The sequence below is a fragment of the Talaromyces amestolkiae genome (assembly GCF_001896365.1).
Source record: "Talaromyces amestolkiae strain CIB chromosome Unknown scaffold31.1, whole genome shotgun sequence".
NCBI lineage: Eukaryota > Fungi > Ascomycota > Eurotiomycetes > Eurotiales > Trichocomaceae > Talaromyces > Talaromyces amestolkiae.
The window spans coordinates 114,006-141,388 of NW_024468067.1; the positions used below are offsets into that span (position 1 = coordinate 114,006).

Here is a 27,383-nt window from a genome sequence, read left to right on the forward strand (position 1 = left end):
CAGAGGCGAGCGGCTGACTCTCATGAGGCAGTTGTAGGAGGAAGAATCATGCAGTATGCGGTACGTGTAGGTGAAGACTAATCCTGCAGTATGATCGTCACGTGAGGCAATCCCAATGAAACAGTCTCATGAATATCGTGATGATAAATTTGGGCGCCGTTTCACAAAAGTTGCGTGCCAATTTACCCTGGCTGTTTGTATGGGTCATCACCATGCTTTGCCAGTATCACATTGACCATCTCGACTACCATATTAGTCCTTTGAACAACTACTAGGGAATACATATCAACAATTCATCTTTTTTTAGCGAAACCTCTTCGCTTGGGGTCAATTGATGACCGTTTGCACGTACGTCAGCGTGAAATATGCGCCCGTATCGTCTATCGTGAAGGGGGGAGTATGAGACATCAATTTTGCGAGCTGGTTCATGGATAGACCTTGCTCGATAGGGTTTCGAGCAAACCGGGGGCATTTGAGTTGACAAGGTGGCTTATTGAAGATCACTTGGGCCGCCCACAACGCGTTTTTCGGTCAAGTAATCGGATCATCCGTGTGGTCGGACAGCTCGTGAACTACGTCACTCACTATCAAACTTGTTGACACAATTCTCCCCAACTGAAGATTCTCTTGCCGATCCCTGGAGCCCACCACCTAAATAGAGAGTAGTCTAAATCATTGCATAGAAGAAAAGGTAAAAGAAAAGACCAGACGAAAGAGAAAAAGAGAGCATGATACCCAAATGGGCTTATCTAGCCATACCATAGGCCGCCGTTGGATTTTCTCTTGCGCGAGGGATTGAACTGATCTTTGTCAGACGGAGCTGGTGTGGAAGTGCGTGAGTCGATATGTTGGCGATATTTCCAGAGCCTCATTAAGCAGATACAAATTGTCGCTCCCAAATACAAAGACGCGGTGAACATTTGTGTGTTGAAATATTTGTTCTTACCACTTGTCCGAAGTTTAAGGGAGATTGGTTCAGCGACTAGCAATCTGAGTGATCGTTCAGATGCAAAGGAGAAGATAATCAACATACCAACAGCGGGACCTGCACCAGCGAGCCACATCATAGACAAACAGGCCGGAAGGTCAGGCAGAGGCACAATTTCGGCGGCAACAGGCCCTCCCAACTATAAATCATTAGCAACTCCCGTCGATATGTGGTGGAGACTGATCACGCACAGTCCATATTCCCCCGAAGAAAATGCCCGTCAGCACAGCAAATGCAATGGCTGCTCCATAGCTTTTGACGAAAGGCCACATTAAGAAGCACAGCAGAGTAGTTATGAATGATACTATCGCGGCCATGTTTAAAGGGCCTATAAAATCGCTAAGCCTCCCCATCACCGGGCGACCAACAATTTGCCCTATGTTCAAAGCCGCGGTAATAATAGATCCCTGCTGCGCTCTCAGTCCTATACTTGTAGAAAAGTCATCGAGAGAAAAGAGGACCGAAGTGAAACCCATAATGTTCATAGCACTCCAAAGTAGGAAACACCAGTATTGCCATTGAATGAAAAGCCGCGGCTGAAAAGGTTTTGAAGCTGTTCCGACATATCTATTACGATCCCGAATCAAGAGCCCGCAAATAGTGTTCACAAAGAATTGTATAATTGCCAAGGCCCTATAAGACCACGGAGCCCCGTATTTCTGGATCAAAGTTTGGATAGCGAGGGAATATATGAGGCCCCCGGTACCGCCTCCACTGGCTGCGATACCAGCAGCTAGTCCACGTCGCCGATGAAACCACTGGGGAATGATCCCTACAGTAGACAAATATTGCAAACCAAGGCCAAGCCCGAAAGCAACTCCTTGACTGAGGAACAAATGCCACATATGTGTGCAGAATGAGGCACTGAGGAGGCCTGCAGTCTTGAACGCAACTCCGCAAAGTAACGTGACGTTCATACCAAAACGGTTTGTGATTGCGGATGCCAGGGGGCCAGTAACAAGGGCTGTCGCTGTAATGAGACCTCCAACGAAGGCATACTCAATGCTTGTCGCTCCAGGAAATTCAGATGTTGAAAGGTAGTATGAGAGGAAGACGCCGTAACTCTGCAAAGATGCCCGATCAGCAAAGAAGGGCATTATAACTGGGTAATTCCACCCACACTTGCGATGCCCCAATGATGAGCATTATTCAAAAAGATACAAATCACACACACCCAGCCGTAGCCTCCATCGGGAATTTGATCTGTTGGAGGCAGTGGCCGGGTGGGCGCCGTCTTAACATCCTGTGTTGTGACGCTCATGCTGGTAAATCCTCAAAGAAAAGGTGTTAGATGGAAATAGGAAGTAGTGGATGGTTCGCTTCGAATGAGCTATTCCTTTGCATTTATATAGCTGTATAGCATAGATTGTTCCTTCCCCAAGATGCCAAGACATAGCATTTCCTTGAGCCGCTTATTTCTCGATGACTCAGTCGCTGACGCATGAAGCTGGATATTGTCTCACGCAGGATTATTCCTTGTGCGATTATCTGGTCAATTGGATGTAGAGAGATAAGAAAAGATTGCTCGACGTTTCTCTAAATTTGGGCACAGTTTCACCGGAGGGAATTGATTGTATCCTAATCGTCCGTATTAGACTCATTTACCCAACCCAAAGCGACACGCAGGATACTTTATCATAATGTATAAGTCGATTCAACTCGAAGAGAACTCGTAGAGCCTACCATGAGCAATACGCGTGGTACTAGACTGCCCTAACAGGCACGGTTGCCGGATTCTTGTGACATTTCTGTGAAGTTTGACATTTTCTGGATTTACTCCTTCGTTTTATCAGTATCTTCTAACAGACTCAACATGCTGTCGAATGCATCCCCAAATCTCGCAGTATACTCAGTTTCTGACAGTTGAGTGGCAAGTAAAACTATTTATTGATTGCTGAGCACACGGTGCTCATTCGTTGCGGGATCATTGCACTTTGGCATATAAAAACATCAAACTGTGGCCTATAGGCCATTATGTCAACAAGTACACACGGTTCCTCACTTCGTTAAATTCTCGTAGCCGGACGTGCTGGTCGAATCTGCTGGTGTGATATGCGAAACCGACGAACTGGACCCATAGCTAGCAGTACCGTGAATAGGTCGCCTTAAGGACTTGATCTGCATTAGCTGCTCTCAAATGCACCGCTTTTGGTCAAATCTGTTCTTACGGTTGCTTTACACATCCGCTCGTTCCAACACCATGGACTTTTCTCCAAAATGCCAAGACATTCCAGCTCTGTGTGGTGACCCGTAATTGGAGACTTCCCCAAGCGACTTCCAAGGCCTATGAAACCAAATTACGGCAATTGGCCGCTTGGGCCAATCAAAGACAATCACCATCATTAAAGCTGACCCGCGGCTTTTGATCCCGTAAGGCAATCTTTGTATTAGCATTTGATCATGAATTTTTGACAATATTTTTGCTAATCGTATGTCTTTTTCTCCAGTGGGATGATAGAGGAGAAAATGCAGCGTCATCACGTGCTCGTGGCCTGCTCGCTTGAAGATTATGTTATAGATTACACTAGCAGATGATTCAACATTCCTTCGCGTCATCGCGTTCTGAACCCTTGACTATTCAAAGAACAACTAGCCATGGCATCGAGGGAGAGTCATAAACCGAGTCGAGAAAGCAATGAGAGAAATGAACAAAGCCATTTTAAGAACCGAAAGAAAGAAAATAGGTCTTTTAGCTGTCGGTTCTGTGCCAAGCGCTTCCTACGAAATGAACATTTACAACGACATGAACGGCTACGTATACTTCCCCAGGTATATGATATGCTAGTCTTTCCACTCACCTTTAAGCAGATACTAAAGAAAAGCCTTTCAGTTGTGAGTCTTGCCATGCGAGTTTCGCAAGACGGTAAGTCATGCATTTTATCTATTATGGCAAAATGGGCCTTTGCTAAAAGATACAAGTGATTTACTTTCCCGCCATGCCGGACTTTTTCATCCCAATGTGACGAGTGGAAAAGCTCCTTCTTTTCAGATGACTGACTCATGTCAAATGACCTCTGAGGATGGGGAATGCAAAGGTCCGGGCATCGCGTCATTACGAAGAGTTTCACAAAGCCAACAGAACCTTCCCTCGGAGGCTATCGCTGGCATTGACTCGATTCAACTTCCAGATACGCTCAATTTGAGTAATTCTTCCATGGATTTGAACACATCAGTCTCCGTCGAGAGCTCTTCAGCAGAGCTCTCGAGCATCCCTTGGGCCCAGCTCAATCGCGATTACAGAGACTTTGACGATTTTATTGACAGCATGGGCTTACAATCAACAGCCGACTTGCCTTCAATGTTCGTCGATCAACCTCTTATTTCTTTCGCTGAAGCTCCTTTATTTGGAGCCTCCGGAGCCTCGTCATTCCAGAGAGACTGTCCAGCGCACGACACAAGCCCAGTTACCCCTCATCGCTCAAAACCATCGTCCACATCTTTATTTGACGAATTTTCCTCTGCATTTCCCTCATTTGAATCAGCGTCAGCTATCACATCTCTAAATGAGCCTTGGAGTATCTCACAGACAGATTGGAGTCGTATTGCAGCAAAAATGGAACCCTTCAAATCGCTCCTCGCCCCAGAGTTTCAACTCCCATCCCGGCATACATTGGCTCGGTATATTGTTTCGTATATCAATGGTTTTCACTGTCACCTTCCATTTCTGCACATTCCAACGTTCTCGCCGACTAAATGTCCTATTGAGTTGCTTATGGCTATAGCAGCTGTTGGAGCTCAGTACTCATTTGACGGTATCAATGCCATCAAGCTTTTCAGATCGTCTCGTGCCATATGTATGGAGCGCCTTCGCCTCCGCAAGGTTAAACTTCAAGATGAAACTTTCACCGCATTTCAGCCTTTGAATTCCCTGTCTTTAACATCCCACGGAATACCTCGGAAAGTGGTTCAGCCTTCTCGAGCAAATAAAGACGAGAATTGCCCATGGGATCCGTTACCCATTGCCCAGTCTCTACTTCTGCTTATGGCAATGTCGACCTGGGGCGACTCAAAAATCTTTTGCAATGATTCTATCAACCTGCAAAGTATATTGACCCTTTTTTTGCGAGAAGAGAAGCTTCTGGAATACTCAAGTCTGCAGAGCCCTACATGGGCCCAATGGATTCACGAGGAGGGGCTTAAAAGGACTGTTGGAATCACATTCTGCTTTTTTAATTTTCACACCATTATTTACAATACGCCACCACCAATCCTCAACTCAGAATTCAGTTTTTGTCTGCCGTCGAGAGAAGTGGATTGGGAGGCACCGACCGAGAATGAATGGCAGGAAGCGCGGAGAGAAGCTTTGCCTGAGCCAGGTTTCCAGGATAGTCTTTCCCTACTTTTCTCACGAAAACCGACGTACCAGCAATACTCTTCGCTGGGCGGATATATCCTGATTTTGGCACTGATTCAACATATATATTTATTACGAGAACTGAGCAATACCAGGATCGGCGTCAGTGAACTTTTATCGCCTTCAGATGTGAAAGATGTGGAAACAGCCTTATGCAATTGGCAAGCTTCATGGGAGAAAAATCCCGATTCATCTTTGCTTCCCAGCAGTCCAGCGGGACCGATATCATTCAATTCGAGTGCACTACTCCGCATGGCTTACATACGATTACATGTCGATGTTGGCCACTGGCGAGCTCTCAGTATTGGAGATCCAGGCTCAATTGCTCAAAATTTTCGTCAAAGCCCTCGCTTGAAAAGAACTCATAATCTAACTCGCACTGTTCTATATTCGGCGCACGCTCTGAGCATTCCTATTAAACTGGGCGTCAATAATGTTGCGCATAGACAAGCTTTTTCTTGGTCCCTGCAGCATTCTTTGTGCGCCCTCGAATGCGCATTCGTGATTAGCAAATGGTTGGATGTCATATTATCAGGTACCTCGGGCGCTCCCCTTGATGACGATGAAATGCGGTTGCTCGCTTACATATCGGATATGGTAAGAGAAGCAAAGAGTCAATATGGCCAATTGAATTGCGAAGAGGACTTGGAATGTCAAAGAAATTTGGGTTATAGTGTTGCTCAGATATGGTCGAAGCTTCTAGGCGGAGAAACGGTCTGGGCCGTAGTTAATATGGTGGCGGAAATTTTGAAAGCATATTGTCAACTTTTGCAACTGGATTCAGCCAGCTCATAGCTTAAGAAGTCTCACTCTCTGACAGTTTGTATGGCACAATCTTTCGAAAGATTTCCGTAGTAGCTACTAGAGTTTTGATTCAAGAAACCGATTCGTTTATAAGATTTCTGGATCGACATAAATAATCATCCTTTGCATTTCGTATAGTTGAAAACTAGATTGTCAAATTGGCCAGTTTTCCGGGGCTGTGTCCATAATAGGTGGTTGTTGACAATGATTATTAATTCATTCGCCCGATGTAGTTTGGTCTTCAGCTGCTACGTGGGAGTGCCCTCAGGCCATCCGACAGCTGAAAATGGTGTAAATTAACCATACGTCGGTCAAGCTTCTGTCCCTACCATCATGTGACACTAGGCACCTCAACACAGAGCAATATACGTATGGAACTAGGTCTATTCGTGTACACCTCCCTCAACATCGCTATCTGGGAATCCTCATCCAATTTATATACAAGTCTCCATAGAAAAGATATCACAAAGAATTGCGTACTGTGCTCAATGGAATATTCTGGGCCAAGCGCAAGCACGGGTATTTAAAGACCTACCCCCATGGAGAAGTCGTAAAAAGAACTAATGTGTCGAATACGAGACTGACAGAGGCAAATATATAGTGAAATAGCCTGAATCGGGGTCCCAGGTCAGTATTTAACTAGATATTTGCTTCTATCAGTCTCGTAGTCGGCAGCTGGGGTCCACAGAATATCGCACCCACAGATATCATGACACAAGTCATTGGCTTGAGAGTATGACTTGAAGCAGGCTGGACAAACGTAGTTCTTGTTCGCTTTGATGAACATGTTTTCCAGTACGGAACCTTTGTGCAAGTCATGCGACGTTTTGAGAGCTAGGAAAGCATTGGAAACCTTAGATATTTGGATCAAAGTCAATTATACATGTTATATGTAAATTCATATAGCCGTGAAGATGAATTGGCAATATCTCGAAAGATTGGACTGTTCATAGGTCCCATTCCCGTACGGCCTAGTAAAGTAGGGATACGTCGGGTCATGCAGAAGTCCAGAACTACACTATGTTGCTAAATTAATCAACCAATCGAAGTTGTAACTCCAGCCGACCATCATAGGCACTTGTCTCGATCGTTTAGGGACGTCTGACTCGCCATTTTCAGTCCTGCTCTAGGTAGGCACTTATCACAACCTTGGGGATCTATTCAGACTCTATTGCCTTTCCCTTTCCTTCCCATCATAACCGGACCATCCTCGACATCCCGATACGCCAAGATACTCATTCCCATCCTCCTCTCATAGGACTCTTTACTCTTCCGTGACGACGTTCGCAGCATAGTCCATCGAAGATGCGGTAACGGCTCCAACAACTCATTCACGCAATCCAGCAGCCATCCACCCAGTCCTCGACCCTGGTATTCGGGCAGTACGTAGACATCTGTCAGATACGCAAAGGTGACGCAGTCGGTTATGAGACGCGCGAAGCCGATTTGCTTGTACTCCCTTTGCTCTTCTTCTTCCTTACTTCCGGTTCCTGCTGTGACGTCCGTTTCGCGCGCATTTTCGTAGAGACCGAAACAGAATGAGTTTCGGATGATTTCTTCCAAGGCGCTGTCTGGGACGGAACTAGTCCAGTACATGAATTCTGCGTCAAAGGCAGAGTTGATGGAGGCGATGGATAGTAGAGTCTTATCTGTGGAAATGATAAAGTTGTTTCTATGCCAGCTTTGAGCTTTAGTCGGAAGGGACATGGCGCGTGGATGTCTCGTGCGGATGGTTTATTTTCTACCGTTGTGAAAGACACCCAGCTCTTTATAGAGTGGAGATGATATATGTGGAATTATTTTTTCTGTTAAAAGGAACACTCCTTGAGGGGAAGATATGACTGTATATGTGTCGGACCCGGAGATGCTTGTCACTGGCTAGTTTCCCCGAGAAAAAAATGCCCACTCTTTTAGGGTTTGTGATCCGACCTGTTATGACTCAACTTGTCTTGAAATCCCCAGTGATTTAAAAAGAACGACTTGTTGCCGGGTAACAAGATGAGTCACATCTCACATCGACAACGCATTTTATGCTGTTTTGTAACAACTACAAGTAATTCAGTAGAGGCTTATGAGAAACAAGCTGATTGGAAACTTGTACCTCGCGTATCAGAAAGCCACATCTTGCTACAGTATGCAATTTGCGTATCTATAGGATAAAATAATGGGAAATATTGTGAAAAAAGTGTAGCATGATGTTATATCATTAATTATTAGAAGTAAGCTTTAAGGCCAGGATTCGCGTTCCTAGATAAGTATCCTAGGGAATTGCTAGAAACACGGGATGTGACTAGATACATGCGACGCGTATTGACCCAGACGACCACCTTCATGCAGAATAAGATCAATCGGTCACCGGGCAGAAGTCATAGTTTCCATTGATATTGTTGCCCCACCACTGCGGGAAAGGGATCGAAGGACCACCCGCACCAAACACTGCAAACGACAGAATGAACAGCACCAGCAGACTAGCGCCGTCAAAAGCACCTGCTATCAGATACGAATAGTCTCTGAAGATACGCGGATGGTAGTTGCGAAGATAGTACTGCACAAAGAAGCCCGATGCGACTTGGTTGAAAATGACGCATGTCTGTGGTGAATTGTAAGGGATGTATCCGGCGAATTGGATAAATTGTGGGAAATTGAAGTCCGAGAGCGAGACACCACGAATTTTGGGGATGAACTGGATGGGTTAGCTTAGTTGATTAGAGAGAAGTAGGCAAACTCACCTTCACCACGGCCCAGTGGACGACCACACAGGCAGCGCCAATTGCTAGACCAATAGGAACGATTGAATATGTCTGGCCGGACTTGTAGAGGTATTTCGCTAGTGCCCATGAAGCGGCATTGGTATTGTATGACTGAATTGTAGCTCCACTCCAAGAAGCATCACCGTTGCCATCGACGAGAAGCTCCCGATTGCCAGTAACAATACCAATCATAACGGCGTAGTTCACGAAAGAACCGAGGACGGTGCCGTATATCTGTGTGACGAACATGACACGAGGGGGAATTTTGACTGTCAACGCGTTAGACAAGTAGGGCAGCAAAGAGTTGACTATCAAAATACTCACGATATTCACCCATCTTCAAGTCGTTACATAGATTGACCGTATTCACAATGACGTTGTGGGACCAAGCAGCGAAGTACATGTTACCAACGGGGCGTCCAGGCACCAGGAGACCTCCCACCAACTTTGACAGATTGTTTGTAGCGATACCGTTTCCGAAACGTGCATACAAAAGAGTGCTCTACAGTAAGATGGTCAGTGGTTATCCTGTGATGATGAGCATCGTACTTACAAAAGGTCCGATAATGATTCCTAGAATCAAGGAGATAATGTAGGCCCACACCGGTAGGGTGACATTTTCCTTAAGAACAACAACGAGACCGAGAACAAAACTGAAGAGAATCACACCGCCATACCACAATGCTGGTGCTTCCTTGTAGTGTTCTGCCATGTGCTGGTGATGACGGTCATCGGATTGTCCTTTCCTCGAGTTCTTGTACGATTTGATCACATCCTTGCCCCAGAAGAGAATACAGTGTGCAACCATAGCTCCAATCTATTATTGTCAGTCTCGGGTCCAGCGAGCAGTGGAAGAAAGACATACAGCTGCATTTGCCATGAACATTGCGTAGGCAAATGATCCCGCGAGCTTAGGAACTCCATAAGTAGCCAGGGCATCGTCGTTAAGCACGCCGTGCTCGAAAACTTTAGAAACAGGGTAGGACGTGCCATTGGCAGTGAGAAGTCGTGTCGACATGAATGGCAGCGACCTCGCACCCCAGCCGTTGCCATAGTAGATCCCAATCATGACGACATAGCACGCCAAGAAGCCAGCTGCTTGGTTCAATTGGAACTTCAGAGGCAACGATGTCTGGAACGAGGTAATCTACACAATATTAGTCCATGATATCAACAATCACAGGTACATCACTTACATATTGCCAGTCAAATCCAATGTTGAAAAGACCTAGTCCCTCATTGGGAATGGAACCGCCAAAGAGGTTGGTGAGAACAGCCGCTGTCTCTCCAGTCGCATGCATAGAGGCCAGACATGGGATGGAAACGGAGTTGAGCCATGGCCAGACGTAGGCTGGAAACCACTCATATGTGAACATTCCTCCAAAGGCATACCAAAAATAACGGAGAGGCTTGGAGTTCTTGACTTGCTGCCAGTGCATGCCCTGAAGAACCTTGACAAGCGGAAGAGTGCCCCAATAAACCGACTCAACATGCCAGACAGCAATAGGACGAATGAGGCCTGCCACGCCATAGCCAAACAGACCAATGGAGAGAGTACTCAAAACCACGGTAGTTGTGCTTAGAGGCAGGTCGTAGAAGAGATTTTGCGCGGCAAACACGACCACACTTGCCATTCCATTTGATGCAGAATTGGCAGTGATGGCGCAAACAGCATGCTCTTTCAGGTTCCAAGCCCCGTAGTTGAAGAAGGAGATGATCCTGATCCAAAGAGGTAGTTCTCCTTGGCCTCCTTTGCTTCTCCATCGTGCCTCGAAGTGGTCACCGCGGGGAAGGAATTTGGCCCAGGCGTTACCGAGAAAGTAGGCGATAATAACGATGAACGTTCCTTGAATGGTAATATAGGTCGGTTTGAACTGAATGGTCAGACGGTCGTCGTGCTCACAGAACAGAAAAGCCAACTAACCTCGTAGATTTGAGACATGACAGCCTGGAAGCCAGAGAGAAGGGTCGCAAGGAAAATACTGCGAAACGTCAACGCCGGCTCGCGGTCATCTCGCATTGGCAGAAGATGTTTAGCAGCATCGGCGCCTGTGACGATGATTGTGTCGTGTCTGGTCTCATCGTCATAGTCGTCGTCGGCGTTGTACACAGGGACACCTTTAATATCGGTCTCTGCTTCTTTTGTGACAGTTGTCGAATCGCCATGGGCCGAGCGGACTTCTTCACTGATTGCGCCGTCGCTAGACGGCTCAGCGTTGAAGTCGCTGTGCTTACGCTCAACCACGGTAGCAGACATGGTGCGGCAGGKGTGAGAGAGAAAGAACAATAACGCCGGTTGCTGGAAAAGCTACCTCCTGAGCCGCACCCCGGCCTTTATAGGCAATTCAACCGTTCCGAAGTGAGAATAGGCGTGGCAATAGGCCGAGGATAGCCATGATGGTGCGATTCCGACACAAAAGCAACCAAAGTCGAAAAGAAGATGAAAAGAAGATTAAAAAGAAGCGTCGGGCCAATCACGTTTTTGAGGTCGTATCGTTCGCCATTGAAGGCGGCAGGCGCACCTTCCTGATCAGGCTAGCGTCCGTTTGCCGACACCTCCAAAACTCCAACATTTCGGTCCATCCCATCCCCAATTCTTCGAGAACTTATCAATCGCATGGCCACAATTGGTGAATTGTACAAACGACACATGTTGGGCGTCCAACCCCCCCTGCCAGCTTCTCGCTGGTCAAATGACCCGTGCCCTGATCCCAGTTCCATTTCACGTTCAGCTTAATCTAACATGCTTCATTGCGCCATACGTGCAGGTGGCGTTGGCTGAAAACGCCCCAATCGTTCCCTTCGAAGTCGTATCAACCTCAATGCAACATCGCAAACAGTCTGTAAAGGTCGTGTGCAGCCGGTCAGATATGCTGCTGCTCAAGATCCCCCTTCAGATTGCGGGTAAATGCGGGTAATAGTTCTTGCGACTACTGCGAACGCAGGGACAAAAGCGATTGGTCATTGCAGATACTCGAGATAAGGACACACTACCGCGGGGAATATTCACTACATCGTGTAACAATTTATCGGAAGCGGACAAAGAGCATGGCGGTAGTATCCATCCGATATCGATAGTCAATTAAAGGCTGGGAATTTAAATCATTGGGGACAAAGGTAGCCGGGTTGAAAAGAGCACTATATCATAAGCTTACCAAGGTTGGCACAACTTAAATTGATTATGCTTTATGGCGTTGGAATTGACTTTATACAAAGGAAATGTTATATTTCCATTATGTATTTATATTTGCATGTGATTTGATTATAATATCCACAGCTCAGTCTGCCTCTCTTAGCCACGGAATCTCATTCCCCGAATACCGATATGCCCGAAACAGCGCATTCGACTCTCCCGGAAATATTTTCGCCGTGCCCTCATCCGAATACGGCGCAAAATGCGGATTGACATACTCCCAACACACGTAACCATCGTGCGCAACTTCGAATATCCGCCCAAATGCGCTTTCGCATATTAATGTATTGCCATTGGCGAGCCGTTGAGCACTACCCATGAACGGTGTGAAGAAGTAGAGCATCTGCGACCGGTCCCGATATTCCCATACAATTTTTTTGGTGGCGGGATCGACTTCGATGGCGCGACTATAAGTGATGGACTCGCCAGTACGAAAGGCGCCGTTGTCGAAGATTAGGATGTTGCCGTTCTCGAGCTCGGTAGCATTGTGTTGTTGAGCTAGGACTTCGGGACCGAGTTTCCACACAATGTTGCCGGTGGATTTTTCGATTATGATGACTGCGGATACAGATCGCATTGAGGCGAGAATGTGTTTTCCGTCTCGCATGGGGAAGACGGAATTGATGAGCGGGTAGTGTTCGCGTGTATAATGTGGTTGGAGAGGATATTCGTCCCGGGGCAGGCGCTCGGAGACTTTCCAGTGCCAGATGAGATTCCCGTTCGGGTCAACTTCGTTGATTGTGTCAGCGTACGTGATGCCATCGATCTCCGTGCCGGGTACGCCTCCAACGACCTTTGCTGATTCCTCTCGAGACAGTGCTTCGAGACTTGTGTACAATAACCGGCCATCTCCGAAGTGGTATTGGTCGTGGTGGCCGAGGGGATCTGTAAACTGGCGCACCACATTTCCGTCTGGATCGAGTTCACTCATGACACCCCCGCCGTATTTGTTGAAAAATGGGAATGGAAATGGACCACCGTCGTTGGTTGTGCGCTCTGGATCTAGTCGGAGGGTGTTGACTGCGAGGTTACCATTTGGGAGAATTCTGGCATGGCGGCCAATTCTGCCAGGGAGTTTCCATGAGTGAACTTGCTTCCCATTGATATCAACGAGATAGGCGACATCACTAGTCAATGGGCAGAAAAGTGTATATCCTCCGAAAGATTTCTGCTTGTCGACGCCGATTAGGCCGACGCCTCTTCTCTTGAGTGTATTTTGCTCCATTTCAGAGCCCGTTGAGTAAGGATTTAGAAATTTTGGTGAAAAGCGGAACACTGACAATCCATATATTTCAAGAAACTAATTTATAACCTCCTAGCTACGAAATTATGCTGAAATAAACACAAACATGATGTGATCCTCACTTCCGACGGCTTCCCATCGGCACCTAATTGTTGCAACAATGGATCGCTTAGATTAGTCCTGCTTAGCTGATAAGTAAGCGCGTCCTTCTAGCTTAGCGGGATACAGTATCCTATTGGCATGGGAAAGCCAGCTGAGCCGCGGTCTCGTTCTGGACCAGTTCACGGACACAAGCCATACTAAGTAATAAAAAAACGCGAACACAGCATAATACACTAAAAATACCGTCCCACGCGATTTTTTGATGCAAGCTTGCCGATCGAAGCGCCAAGCCTTGTACAATGTATACATGTAATTACCCAATAACGTGATGGTAAATCGTGAAACTGAAAGATGAAATCACTTAACTGAGGTTGAGTTCCTACGTGGTCAAGATTCGGGATATGAATGTAATTGGCTCATTCTTGTACCAAATATCGAGTTCAAATTTACATACCCTTTTCATAATTCGCCATATTGTATTGAGAGTTGACCAATCAAACTGACTACTTGGCCCCATTGACTAGATCTGATTCGATTAGCCCCAAGTTTAACGATTGCAGCGGCCGGCAAGCCGACGGCATGCCATAAGTTTGATAACGACGACGCCGCCGAGCGTAGCTACGTCTTCGCGATTGATAGGTGAATAACCTCATCACGTCTTTATCGGCGCAATGATAACATCGATGCCAGGGGATAGCTTTGAGTGCTGATACATCTCGTTACGCATCTATGGAATTGTATATTAAAGCCAGCATCGCGGATTCAATGATGGGCAGCTCAGCTATAGCAAAACTCTGGAAGTATTCCTTGTCCCTAGCTGGACCCTAAATTCCGACAAAATGGGCAATTCAAAAGAAGGCTTCGAATATCAAACGAACAACACCATCGACGATTCACCCATCATAGCAAGCGTACCCGGCTATGACCCCAACATCCAGCCTTTACCCAATGAAGAGCGCAAAGCCCTCCTGAAAGTAGACCTCTACCTTTTACCCTTCATCGTCCTCTGTTTCTGCTTCCTTCAATTCGACCGCACAAATATCAGCAATGCTCTAACCTCCACTTTCGCCGCGGACCTGCACGTCAACAACTCAAATATCAATCTCGCACAGACCTTGTTCACCGTTGGCTTCGTCATCACCGAGCTACCCTTTAACATGATAAGTCGGTACATCGGCGCTGAGCGGTTCTTGCCTGTAACCATGGTCCTCTGGGGCGTGGCGACGTGGTGTCAGATCTTTGTCCGGAACGCGTCCGGTTTATATGCGATTCGGTTTTTCATCGGTGCTCTCGAGGGTGGTTACATCCCGAGTTTTGCCTTGTATATTTCCAAGTTTTATACGAACCAAGAACTGGCGTCGAGGTTTGCGATTTTCTGGGCGTCAAATAGTTTTGCGGGGATTTTAGGGGGACCGCTTGCGATTGGGTTGTTGTCGTTGGCAGGGCGAGGAGGGTTGCGGGGATGGCAGTGGTTGTTCCTTATCGGTTTGTTTATCTTTCTCCCTTCCTTTCATTTGGAAATTCTTTAGAATATTATTGCTGATGTTAGGATCAGAAGGAAGCCTGACATGCTTCCTGGGCGTGGTGATGTACTTCTACCTCCCGCACAGCGCAGCAACACCCAAACATATTTTCGGAAAATCTTACAACATCTTCACGCCTCGTGAGGCGACCATCTTGATCAATCGTGTTATCAAAGACGATCCAACAAAGGGTCTTCGATACGGAAAACCTGTACTCCCCTCACACATCCTCGAGACTTTCGCAGATTGGAGACTGTACGGCCATCTAGTAGCTGCGTTTCTGTCCATGATCATGATTTCGCCGATGAATACTTATGCACCGTCTATTATCAAGAGCCTGGGTTTTACGAGTTTGCAGGCGAATGGTTTGAATTCCGTGGGGAGTGCATGCGCGTTGGTGTTTTCCGTGTCGTTGGCATTTAGTAGTGATAAACTCGGCGAAAGGGGCGTTCACATCGCTATTGGATATTTATGGGGCGCTGCGGGACTATTATGGTTGGCGCTTGCAGCTAATGGAGTCGACAAATGGATTCTCTACGGTATGTATACATTTCCATCCCGTTTTGGATCTTGTATGTTTTAATCTAATCGATATGCATTTTAGGAGGCGTGGTATGGACACAAATGGGCATGGGATCCGCTCAAGCCATCAACGCAGCCTGGCTCACCGCAAAGATGGAAGACCACAAACGACCCGTGGCCCTGGCTGCGTATGTCATGAGTATCCAGCTTGCCAATTTCCCGGGTAATCAGCTATTTCGAACAAAAGGTACGTCCACTGCATCCACTACGTCCACTCCGTCCACTATTGCAGTCAGCTGTAGTCATATTAGGCGAGATGCTGATTTTGTCGTTAGATGCGCCGCGTTATCGGCATGGGCTGATCATTGCAGCTTCTTGCGTTATAGCTGCTGCAGTTGTGATTTTAGTTTGGAAGGTGTTGTATCGATTGTTTGATGGTAAGGATCAAGGCGTTGTGGTTATATCGAGCGTTGAGCCCGGGCATAACCGCTCAGAGGTCTCTGAAACGGTATAAATTGATACGACTTTGTCCTGAGGGAACGAGAGTTGCTGTGAATTCCAAATTAATAGTATTGCAAGCAAAGTTACTCCAGCTCTGAAATGTATTTATATAAATGTTGTTGCAACCCACTAGACCTAAAAGTCGCTCGCATACTAGACAGTTCAGTATGTTATGGAATAGCTTGCTTCCATAGATGCTGTCCCGAAGGTCAAACGCACACGATACAATCACATTTTCTCTAGAGTCCCAGGATTTGATCTACGTTACCACTGAGCCTTCCCTGCCGCTAGGGCTACGTAAAATAGCCCTAAATCCTTATCTAGTAAATAATTCATCCTTATCGGGACGGGCCTATCCTATCCGCCCTAAATTGGTCACGTGACTGATCACGACATTTCGCCGATAAGAGTGTCTTCGTTGCAGGTTATTCTTGGCTGATAAGAATATTTGACGTGCTGTAGCTATGTGATATCCCCCTTCTTGTGGACATTTCAAATATCTTCGCAGACTTCACATAATTAGCCGTAGGGGGTGCCACTCACATCCCTACGGCCTAACAGATTGAAGGATATGCCTCCACTCCGATCGTCATCCGGCAGGGCATCGAAAGCGTGCGATCTGTGCCGGAAATGTAAGACGAGGTGTTATATGTCGTCGAGCGGGGAGGGTACCTGTTTGAGATGTGAGACGTTGTCTCAAGTTTGTTCTTTGACGTTGAAGAGGCATACTGTTTCGAAGTCCTCCGAACGAGGAACTTCGGTTGACGATAGGTATTTTTGCTCTAGTTGATTGCCAAGGGGCTATTGTGCTATAACTAATAGTATTCCAGACTCGCTCGATTAGAGAGAACTGTTGATAGACTTGTGGACAGACTTGATGCCAAATTAAACGTACTAGTCACTTCAGACGACAGTGCTCATACAAGGCCTACAACCACGACGTCGAATACGACGTCAACAGTTGATAGAAATGCAGCCCCCGTCTTTCTTCTCAGGGATGCTGCTACAGATGCCGGTGTACATTCACCAGAAAGTATTCAGATACCCTCAAATTCTGATGTTATATCTACCGGACTAGTACCGATGCCAACCGCAAATTCACTACTCGAACTGTATGTCTCAAGCTGCCGTGACTCCTTTGAACACTACGACTGACATGTATAAGTTTTCACATTCACTATGGCCGCTGGGTAAAATTTCCCGAAGACATATCAACTGCAACCCTACTCTCGCAAATAAGCAAATCACCCTTACTTTTATGCAGTATATTCCTCATCGCAGTACGGCACACAACCCAAGATCTTGCCGATAGACTTGCGCCAAAATTGTTTCAAGAGGCAATGCGCCTAGTCACATCTTCGTTATTAATAGTGCCCCAACCGACCGAGTACTTCCAGGCGGTACTTATACTAAGTTTATGGTCAACGACAATAGGTCAGGTACCTCTTAGTGTTGACAGTTGGCTTTTGACAGGGTATGCGCTGCAGCAAGCAATGGCTAGTCCTGAGTTTGTGGAGGTGCTCAGAGGTAGCTCCAGTACTCCGGCTGGGAGATCCCACATTGATGCATGGTGTCTGTGGAATCATTTGTGTTTGGCTCATTTACAGTACGTATTCGTATGCCTCAGTTATAACTCTGCTCTAATAGTTGTGATGGTAGATATTGCGTAGGAACTCGAAGACAAGCGTTACTCAATCAAGGGCAGATTGACCATTGCCTTCTCCTAAAAGAATTGGATAATATCACGAATTACGAGGCCAGAATGGTGGCCGAAGTCAATCTATACTGGATTATCTATACACACTCCTGTGGATCAAATATAAACCTTCCAGAGATGAAGCATGCTCTCCAGACCTGGCGACGAGATTGGACAACGCTATTTGGTTCGTCATTATTCCCATTCATGTTATGTCCACGATGCTAACTTCCATGTAGAGCAACCCCGCTCACAATTTCTCCAAATGGGCTTCCACTTCGCCCATCTTTTAGCCTACGGTCAGTCTCTGAGGTCTCCTACAAAATTACAAAACAGCTCAGCGGCCATCGAAACTATCGTCATTGAAATGGTGCACCATTCGGAAATCATATTGAACCTCGCTATCGAGACTACCGACGAACGCACACGTCATCTGACAGACCATATATACCACATAGTAACCTTCTCCGCCCTCACGCTATGCCGTCTTGTGCATACATACGAAGCAAAGCTTACTGCCGCAAATTATGATGTAGCTAGTCTAGACAATCTTGTCGTAAGACTCGTGGAGTGGCTGAGATCAATCGGATTGCCGTGCCATGCGGCGCATATGTTGGGTAGCATACTGGCGGCTCAATTCCATAAGTTGCGTCCGACGTATGTGCGGCCGGAGCTTATTGGTGAGATTGAGATGGGAAATTTCGGTTATGAGAGCTTCACTGATGATGCTTTACTCAATCCTGACTTTATTGGTTCGGAGTTCTTTAATATTGCGATGGATATGACGCCTTGGCCGCAGTGGGGTTCGATGTCTCCCTTCCTCTAAAAACTTGAGGTAATTTCCCTGGATTATACATGAACCCTCGTAGGGCTGCCAATTATATGCACAGCATTTTACACCAACCTGTACGTGTAGCTGGGTGGATTGAGGCCTGGCAACGATGTCATATAGAGATAATAGGCTATAATCTGCATATTTTCCTTTTCATGGACCTATATAAGGAGTTGTAGGGGCCTCCATGTATACACATAATCTTTCACCGCAGAATTTGGCCGAGCGCGTCGAATCTTAATTGCTTTTATACGAATAATGGACAATGATCAGCATGTTCTCCTTATAATTAGTGATATAATTATTTTGATTCTAAGACCGCACATTCGAAAGTTCATTTAACATGATACATTTTAACTTTTCCTTCTTATGCAAGCATAACCCCTGTCTCGCCCTGCTGTATTAACTTGTATGCCAACTCACGAAGAACCTGCTTTTGAACTTTGCCACTCCCAGTCTGAGGAATGGATGCGGGCAGCGCCTCATGCGATCCGCATACAAATAAATACTTTGGCGCTTTGTGTCTTCCGAGTGTCTCTCTCGTCCAATCCCTCAAATCCTCTGCCGACGGCAAGTCTTTCACATCGGCCTTAAACTCAATAAATGTCCCAACAACCTCCCCATAATGACTATCTGGCACCCCAATCACCGTAGCGCGCGAAACGGCTGGATGACGACTGAGTCTCTCTTCAATCTCAAGCGGATATATATTTTCCCCTCCGCGAATGATAATATCCTTGAACCTTCCCGTAATCGTGCAGTAACCCTCCGTATCAAAGACGGCTTCATCGCCTGTCCTCAACCATACTTTCCCATCTTCATCTCGCAGCAACGTATCCGCTGTCTTTTGCGGATTCTGCCAGTACCCGCTATGGATTTGATACCCACTCATGCACAATTCTCCGCGCTGGCCAATGGGAACTGTTTGGCCAGTTTTAGGATCAATGATCTTTGCACTTGCGTGTGGCATTACTTTGCCGACGGTGGTCAAGCGGCGATTGATCGTGTCGTGCGTAAACGCGTTGAAGCATGTGGGTGATGCCTCAGTTAGACCGTAGCTGCTTGTAAATTCGGTCATGTTCAGTTCTGCGACTAACCTCTGCATAAGAGAGTACGGGACTGGTGCTCCAGCGATGATTCCTGTGCGGAGGCGAGAGCAGTCGAAATTTGCGGGTTTAGGTAACGAGAGTATGGATTCAAACATGGTGGGCACGCCGTGGACGGCGGTGCATTGTTCCGTTGATATCGCCTCGAGCACAGCGACAGGGTCGAATGTTTCGTTTGGGTAGACAATTTTGGCGCCGTGTGTGATACAGGCGAGGAGGCCGAGGACGAGGCCGAAGCAGTGGAAGAGAGGGGGCGGGCAGCAGAGGACATCGGAGGAGGTTAGATCCATGCGATCACCGATGAAGCGAGAGTTGTTGATTAGGTTGCTGGACCTTTCAGTAAATGTCCTACAAAGGTTTGAATTAGGAAGAGACTTACTGGTGAGTCAGCATGGATGCCTTTGGATTTCCTGTCGATCCACTCGTGAACTGGAGATTAACTACATCGTATGGACTAACGATGTTGGCGTGACGGTATGCTACATTTCGCGGAACACTTTGTCCTTCCTGGACGACATCCTCATATGTCTTCAAATTCTGATATTCACCACGGACAATGACAATATCTCTCAAATCGGGGAGAGATTGGGCTCGATCACGTCCCTCGAGATAATTAATCGCATCTTTCAAAGAATGGCGACCAATTGTAGGTGATATGAACAACATCTTGCATGCTTATCCCGACAAGTCAGTATGGCATTCTCCGCACACAGAATTAAAACGCACCCGTATGTTCCAAAGCATACATCAACTCCGCCTTCGTATACGTATTATTGATAACCACCAAAATCGCTCCAACAGTCGCAGCCGCAAAGAATAGTGAAACATATTGCTCGCAGTTCCCCGCCATGACGCCGATTCGATCGCCATGCTGGATTCCATTTGCTAGGAGTCCCCGTGCCAATCGCTCGGTTTCGGCTTGGAGTTGTCTATACGTCCACCTTGTATTCGTCCAGGGAACGACTAGGCACTCCCGGTCAGCGTGTTCCAGGCATTGGAGTTCTAAGAGTTCGGCTAGTGTGATTTCCCATAGTTCGGGTGTTGTAGGGCCATGCACTATGGATTTTTTATTCTGGGTGTGATCGGGGAAGAGATGTCGTTGTGTTTGCTGTAGGCGCGTAATTGCTACGCTAGGCTGTATATCGGCGCCCATGATGCTGAGAGTTTTCGAAGTGCAGTGATTTGAAAAGCACCATATGATCAACGTCTAATTTTGTATCTGCTCTGCGCATGGGTAATTATGGAAAAAGAAAAAGACGCAATTGCCTATATGACTCAGATTTTTCCTTCCTTTTCGTTTTCGGAGGCGCTCCTCTTCTTGGAATTGACGTCAATACACAAATATATAACGCCCAATCTAAGCTAGCCACCTGCGACTTGCTGAAAAGCCGATGAACGCGCCAGTCCCAGTCTAATTTACACGAAAAGTAAACCGTTTCAAGAATTACCGTCTCGTATCATACACAATAATACCGGGATAATACAGACCCACCTACCCACATGGAAGAATACACCCTGGGTATTTTTCAGGATCGGCGTAAGTCTCTAGCATTTTCCTAAGGAGAAGCTTAAATGATTCGTTGATTAGTTTCAATCAATTTATTTTGAACGGCAAATACAGGGAAACCATCATAAGACGAAATGTAAAATACGCGTATCCGACACCGGACAATTGTGGGCTGTAGCTTTGCTCCTGTTCTAAGCGTCTTGCCCCGCTGCCAATCCCTCGTGTCTGGACTCTGAAGCTTCTGTGGTGAACTACGTAGGCCGGTATTTAACTGTAACGGTCAAGGAACTTCACTAAGGTAGGCGAGAATTACATGGTTCAATATTGATGTCGTATGAGGAGAAGCTTTGACAATTTTCGCTAGTTAGATGCATGTTGAGGTTGAGAAAATCTTGGGCATATTTGTTTTAACTTCTGATTTTCCACACAATCCCATTCTTCTCTTGTTATTGACAATTTTTTCAGGGAAGCATAAGCCATCCTATTTGTTTAGCACTCACAATACAACTCATGGAGTCAATCCAAACATCAGCGGGCATTGATGCCCCCTCCAAGGCCAGCCCTGAAAGCTCCCAATATGACATCGTCTGCGTCGGCTTTGGCCCTGCAGCCCTCGCAATTGCAATCGCGATGCACGAGCGAGGATCCTCAAACACAAATAATGTCTTGTTTCTCGAACGTCAAGCAGAATTCGGATGGCATACCGGTATGCTTCTCCCCGGCACAAAGATGCAAATCTCCTTCATGAAGGACTTGGCCACTATGCGCAACCCGCAGTCGTACTTCACATTTGTGAATTATCTACACAAACACAACAGACTTGCAAATTTTATCAATTTGTCTACACAGACCCCGTTCCGTGAGGAGTTCAATGATTACATGAAGTGGTGCGCTTCGCATTTCGGGGATCAGGTGAAATACAACCAAGAAGTCTTGAAAGTGAGTCCAGGACAAAAGACCGGTTCGACTATTGATTCCTTCTGGGTCACTGCGCGCGACGTTGAATCTGGTGATGTGCAACGGATTAGCGCGAAACATGTCATTGTAGCCAATGGTGGGGAATACTCTATTCCGGAAGGACTCAAGAGCCCCGATATTAGCGATCGAGTTGTGCATTCATCTCAGTATCTCAAACAAGTGCCGCGGAAATTCCGGGACGAGAATGCCGAGTACCGATTTGCTGTTGTCGGAGGGGGACAAAGTGCAGTTGAGATATCCGAGGATTTGCAATCTCGATATCCGAAATCTCGAGTCTCGCTCATTTTTAGAGATTCTGCCTTGAGACCGAGCGATGACAGTCCGTTGTAAGTTCATAATATTTTCAGCCCTGTCAAAAACGTGCTAGGAACACTTTCTAACACCAATGTTGTAATAGTGTCAACGAAATTTTCGATCCCGCCAGCGTCGATGAATTCTACTCCCTCGGCTCAGCCCACCGCCAACAAAGCTTGAAGAAGAACAAAGCTACAAACTACAGTGTCGTCAGACTTCCTCTAATTGAACACATTTACGAAAAAATATACCGTCAAAGGCTCCTCAAGCCTGATCCTCGAGACTGGACCTTGTCTCTTTACCACAACAGCGAAGTCTTTGGCGCTAATATATCGAAATCGGGCAATGCATTGAACCTCCGGCTGAAAAACACAATAACAGGCGAGACGAAGGTTACTGAGCAAGCTTATGATCTTGTGGTTCTTGCTACTGGATACCAGAGGAAGCCCTTTGCTGGTATACTGAAGGACTTGAAACCTCTATTGCTTTCTACATCGGAAGAGAATGGGTCGTTCGTGCAGAGGAATTATCGTCTACTTTTCAAGCCTGGATCAGTGGTGCGTGATGCTGCAATTTGGATGCAGGGATCTTGCGAGACTACACACGGAGTAAGCTTTGAACTATGCATTGATGCGAATTGAGACTAATGCAGCCTCTAGATAAGCGATACCCTCCTATCAATACTTGCTGTTCGAGCGGATGAACTGTTGGATTCCATCAATGCCAGCAGGAAAAGTGTGGAAAATAAAGCCAGACTATAGGCTTTGGGGGCTTTTAATACCTGGTTTGACTTAATTTACACGAAAAGCGATCTTTAATTGTATGTAGATAGAATCATAAAATGAGATGTATTGAGAAGCAGTGAAACTACTGAATTCCATCGTAAGATTTTTCACAGAGTTCTTCCAATTGATAGAACAACCATCGCTTCAACATCCACGATAAAGCGTATTTCATATACCTCTTTCCTGTCGTACTCAACTCTGTATCCTGAGATGCAAATGGAAGTACATATTGTGTCTTCCGCGGGATTTTCTGTCGCAATTAATCAAAGTCCAGCAACGAGCTTAACACCGCACTTCTTTCAGATTAATCTAGGGTTCGTTCGAAACCGGAAGAATTTCCTGTATTCTAAAATTCACATATATATCAATCCGTTTCCTATTTCTCCGACTCTTCGATCCATGCTGATGTCTTACGTAATCTTTGCTTATAGTACTAGACAATTGTCTCTGTATAGAGCAGCGAAATGAATGCCTTCGACCACATAGAGCTACTACGTAGTAAAAGGAGCTTGCGATGCCCTGCCAATCAATCACACTAGGCATTCTCTCACCGACTCTCAGCCGAGGTTACCGCCCAGTCCACGAGGAAGTGGCATGATTCGGCTACCTTAAAATTAATTGAGTATGTGCCTGCCAAACTCCGGCGGAGGTAAACAAATGACGCAAGTACGTAACATAGGCTAGAAAATTTTTTATCTGATGGTGGGCGCATTTATGATTTGTTCGTCTGATTTGTTGATCGCATCTTATCTGATCCGCAGTGGAGTGGTTACTTCGACGCTAGTAACTATGTTTCAATACACTGTTACGTCGTATGTTACGTTGTATGTAATGATAACGTGTCTGCGATACAGTTGCAAATTCGGTGCGGATTGTTTGTTACATATTGATTTCATAGTCAAATACTAAACTTAAATGAGGGAAGATTTGAGAATGGATCATGACGACTACCAGGTCTTTACGATATTTCAGGTCACCGATGGCGACGACTGGTCCTCAATCGCCAGATATATTTGAGGGGAATCTATCCAATTCAGCGATCACATGTTGCCAGCTTTTGTTAACGATAAGTTGACGGCGTTTGGAAGAAGTAAAGATGTCTCAGAAAACAGCCAATTCTGTTCTCCAGTATATTCTACGGGACGACCTTAAAAATATGCCCATGCTTAACTTTTGTAAAGATATTCACCACATGATTCAATATCTAGTACAACTGGCCAGCAGCAATACAAGTCCAAAGGGTACCAGTTGGGAGCCCCTATGAAAGGGAAAACAGACCAAGACGGAAACAAGAGACGATGATCCAACCTTTAATACACCAAACCCAAGATAATATTTACCATGACTTGTATGGAATGGTACTGGCACGAGACACGTGAGTTGTATGATAGGCATGTTTACGCGGATCCTCTCTACCCTGTCGATCCAACGCTCCAAGAGACGCCTTTTCAAAACCCTTCATATCTCCTTCCGGATGATACATAACACCAATCAACTGCTTGTCTCGATTTGTAACTGCCCTGACCGGGCCACTTTGATTGGGAGGGTGAGCAAGATCGACCGCTTTAGCCTTTTGCCCCTTCTGTGTCTTTTGAAAAACAACGCCCTGGCGGTTCTTATCTGGTTTCGAGGCTTTGGTACCATAATCAAACGGTCGTTCGCTGGGTGTTTTGATCGGGAATTCGTAAAGTTGCTTTTTCCTGGTCTCCATTTCATCAAAGAGTGGATATTCAGCATCTTTGAGTCCTTCGCGATTGTTGTAAAGGTGCGGAAAATTCGATGGAGTTTTCTTAGTCGTTGCTGCTGGAGCATAATAAACCTGGTCGCTGACTATGGTGACAGGGTAATTGCCTCTAGGTGTATTGTATTGCTGTCCAGTATTAGATTAACATGTCTCAAATGAGAAGGCGAATGCAAAACTTACCAAATTGTCCAGTGGAGCATCAGTGTTGTGTCTTCGGAAAGGCATTTTCAACTGCCTACATCTGGTTCTGAGCTTTCTATTAGAATATGTTCAATTCTGTGCCGTGGGACTGGGTGCGCTGCTCTGCAATATATCTTCACACGTACTTATGAATGAAAAACAAATGGCAATGACTTCCGTAAAGGAAAACTTCAAATAATGAAATGACCTCAAAATTTGGTCGACGTATTGCATCGGGTTTGCGACCAAGCATTTCTTATATTCATCCATATGTCCAATTCACATAATTGACATTATATTTCAATATCATACAGGGCTGAAGGTTGAAGTCTTTGTTCTGTTTATAGCTATCAACGGCGCTTAGAACTGAGCCAGTTACATATATATCTTGGCATATGAGCAGGGATTGGATGAAACGAGGTATGAATAGCAAATCTGTAAGGTCATACATGAACCATATATTTACCGCTGATATCCCCAGAGGCTGAGTCGGCGTTTATAAAGTTTCATACCAAGCCAAGGCGTGTAAAATCGAACCAACGGAATATACTTCCAAGGACTCAGTCGGATATGCTGAAACAGCCTACCGACTATGCTAAAAAGAAAAATCCGGCCTCTTAAATAATAGCCAGATACTAACCGCTAGCGTCTTGCTAAACGCGCAATGATAATTAGAGGTGCGGGCCCAACTATAGATAGCCCGCCAATCATGTTCGATGGTGGGGTAGCATGCCTGATTCAGGCATCACACTTCGAATGTTCAGCGAGCAGTAATTTTTATCAATTTATAAATCTCCCGATCCTACTCAAATGCAGCGAAATTTTTAAGTGTATACCTCCAAGAAAGTAATACACTCCTGAAATTGGCCCAAATAACTCACACCTTCATCGATCATGACAGAAGCTACACCAACCGTTGATGCGGGCAACGCATTTATCGAGGCAGAAATCGAAGGTTCGAGTGAGGGAGATCTCACCTATGAGATAGGCCACATATTCAAGCGGCTATTTGCTAGAGACGGAGGTATCAGTCCTCATGATGCGGCGCAACAAATCGATGCCGTTTATTCAGACATTTGGTTCCCTTTGGATCCCACATTCCGCTTCCGGCCCGATAAAGGCATGCCGATGTTCTTGCTGACCATAAACGAATTTATCTTTCCGCTCGCGAGAATACTTCGTTATGATGACATGCGACAAGGTACGCTGGTTCAGCTGATCTTTGAAATCCTTGCACTACCGCCTCGCGCAGCTCAGATCTGGGGTGTAAGTAAAACTACAACAAAGTCCTCCTCAGATACACTCGTTTGATCTGGTCCTAATTTGATTACCAGGAGGACTGCACGCTCTATAAACACAACCCCCTGTTCAATAGCGAAATGGATGAAGAGTGGAACATAAACTCACGTGGGTAGACACCGTTCCAAAAGAATTTGTGCGGCATATTTTTAAGAATATCTCTAATGGATGCAGCCCCCGATGTACTGAGTGATGAAGACGATTCTGCTTCTGCATCGGATTTACAGGAGAAATGCGATGATTACCTGAATTATTCTGCATTCCTTGCGCGCTGTACCGGTGGCGGTCTATTTGAGAACGACAAAAATGATTCAGGGTATAAATACTGCACATATGGCATCGCTGATGGGGTGGAGAAAGATCCGCCACACGGTATCGTACGAAAATCGCGGATACTAGTTGCTGCCATTTATATCTTTTTCTCCGGCCAGGTTGTTAGGGACTACTGTCACAGTTATCCATCAGACAGTGATAGGGGGAGAAGAGCACGGGAGATGTGGAATGTGTGGAAAGAAAAGTTTGAAGCAATCGCTGATGGACAGAATGAGGACCCCGATATCAAAGATGCGGCCAAGAAAGCTCACGCTGTGATGGTAGAGCTGGACACATCAGACCATTATGCCCCTGAGAACACACATTTATGATTTGTCGGTCTGATTTGTTGATCGCATATTATCTATTTACTTCGACACTTGTAACTATACTTCTAACACTGTTACGCCGTATGTAACGATTACGTGTAGGCGACACAATGGCAATTTCGTGGGAAAATATTGTTACGTATTGTTTTTTTTTTTTTTTCCTCAAATTACTACAAGTCAATAATGTGGACGGATCAATGAGGATGAAATTTACTATCAATGACCATAAGACAGATATCGCAGGTGTGGTGTATATCACACCATGGTCCAGAGCTACGTCATTACACGTATTTGCTGTATGTACTGTCACAGGGTTGAGTCATACCTGAGAAGGTAGCTTG

The 27,383-nt window shown here is 45.9% G+C and overlaps 8 protein-coding genes across 8 annotated transcripts; 3 read left to right on the forward strand and 5 right to left on the reverse strand.

Annotated features, from left to right (window-relative positions):
* Positions 1 to 7,307: 7,307 nt before the first annotated feature.
* BHQ10_010260 (uncharacterized protein) lies at positions 7,308 to 7,853 on the reverse strand (the record flags this gene model as incomplete). The annotated part of the gene is made up of 1 exon (XM_040872871.1): positions 7,308 to 7,853. The coding sequence occupies one exon, from the start codon at positions 7,851 to 7,853 to the stop codon at positions 7,308 to 7,310; it is 546 nt and encodes a 181-aa protein (XP_040738762.1).
* A 637-nt stretch (positions 7,854 to 8,490) lies between these two features.
* BHQ10_010261 (uncharacterized protein) lies at positions 8,491 to 11,153 on the reverse strand (the record flags this gene model as incomplete). The annotated part of the gene is made up of 7 exons (XM_040872872.1): positions 8,491 to 8,829; positions 8,876 to 9,165; positions 9,221 to 9,398; positions 9,450 to 9,713; positions 9,762 to 10,043; positions 10,093 to 10,770; positions 10,821 to 11,153. 7 exons carry the CDS (start codon positions 11,151 to 11,153, stop codon positions 8,491 to 8,493), a joined length of 2,364 nt encoding a protein of 787 aa, XP_040738763.1.
* Positions 11,154 to 12,174: 1,021 nt separating this feature from the next.
* BHQ10_010262 (uncharacterized protein) lies at positions 12,175 to 13,314 on the reverse strand (the record flags this gene model as incomplete). The annotated part of the gene is made up of 1 exon (XM_040872873.1): positions 12,175 to 13,314. One exon carries the CDS (start codon positions 13,312 to 13,314, stop codon positions 12,175 to 12,177), a length of 1,140 nt encoding a protein of 379 aa, XP_040738764.1.
* A 959-nt stretch (positions 13,315 to 14,273) lies between these two features.
* On the forward strand, positions 14,274 to 18,502 carry BHQ10_010263 (uncharacterized protein; the record flags this gene model as incomplete). Its single annotated transcript, XM_040872874.1, has 4 exons — positions 14,274 to 14,919; positions 14,990 to 15,496; positions 15,562 to 15,726; positions 17,916 to 18,502. 4 exons carry the CDS (start codon positions 14,274 to 14,276, stop codon positions 18,500 to 18,502), a joined length of 1,905 nt encoding a protein of 634 aa, XP_040738765.1.
* A 373-nt stretch (positions 18,503 to 18,875) lies between these two features.
* Positions 18,876 to 20,767, reverse strand: BHQ10_010264 (uncharacterized protein; the record flags this gene model as incomplete). Its single annotated transcript, XM_040872875.1, has 3 exons — positions 18,876 to 19,941; positions 19,994 to 20,288; positions 20,341 to 20,767. 3 exons carry the CDS (start codon positions 20,765 to 20,767, stop codon positions 18,876 to 18,878), a joined length of 1,788 nt encoding a protein of 595 aa, XP_040738766.1.
* An 864-nt stretch (positions 20,768 to 21,631) lies between these two features.
* Positions 21,632 to 23,154, forward strand: BHQ10_010265 (uncharacterized protein; the record flags this gene model as incomplete). The annotated part of the gene is made up of 3 exons (XM_040872876.1): positions 21,632 to 22,425; positions 22,497 to 23,001; positions 23,053 to 23,154. 3 exons carry the CDS (start codon positions 21,632 to 21,634, stop codon positions 23,152 to 23,154), a joined length of 1,401 nt encoding a protein of 466 aa, XP_040738767.1.
* Positions 23,155 to 24,514: 1,360 nt separating this feature from the next.
* Positions 24,515 to 25,147, reverse strand: BHQ10_010266 (uncharacterized protein; the record flags this gene model as incomplete). Its single annotated transcript, XM_040872877.1, has 2 exons — positions 24,515 to 25,048; positions 25,103 to 25,147. 2 exons carry the CDS (start codon positions 25,145 to 25,147, stop codon positions 24,515 to 24,517), a joined length of 579 nt encoding a protein of 192 aa, XP_040738768.1.
* Positions 25,148 to 25,996: 849 nt separating this feature from the next.
* On the forward strand, positions 25,997 to 27,045 carry BHQ10_010267 (uncharacterized protein; the record flags this gene model as incomplete). The annotated part of the gene is made up of 3 exons (XM_040872878.1): positions 25,997 to 26,368; positions 26,437 to 26,509; positions 26,576 to 27,045. 3 exons carry the CDS (start codon positions 25,997 to 25,999, stop codon positions 27,043 to 27,045), a joined length of 915 nt encoding a protein of 304 aa, XP_040738769.1.
* Positions 27,046 to 27,383: the final 338 nt, after the last annotated feature.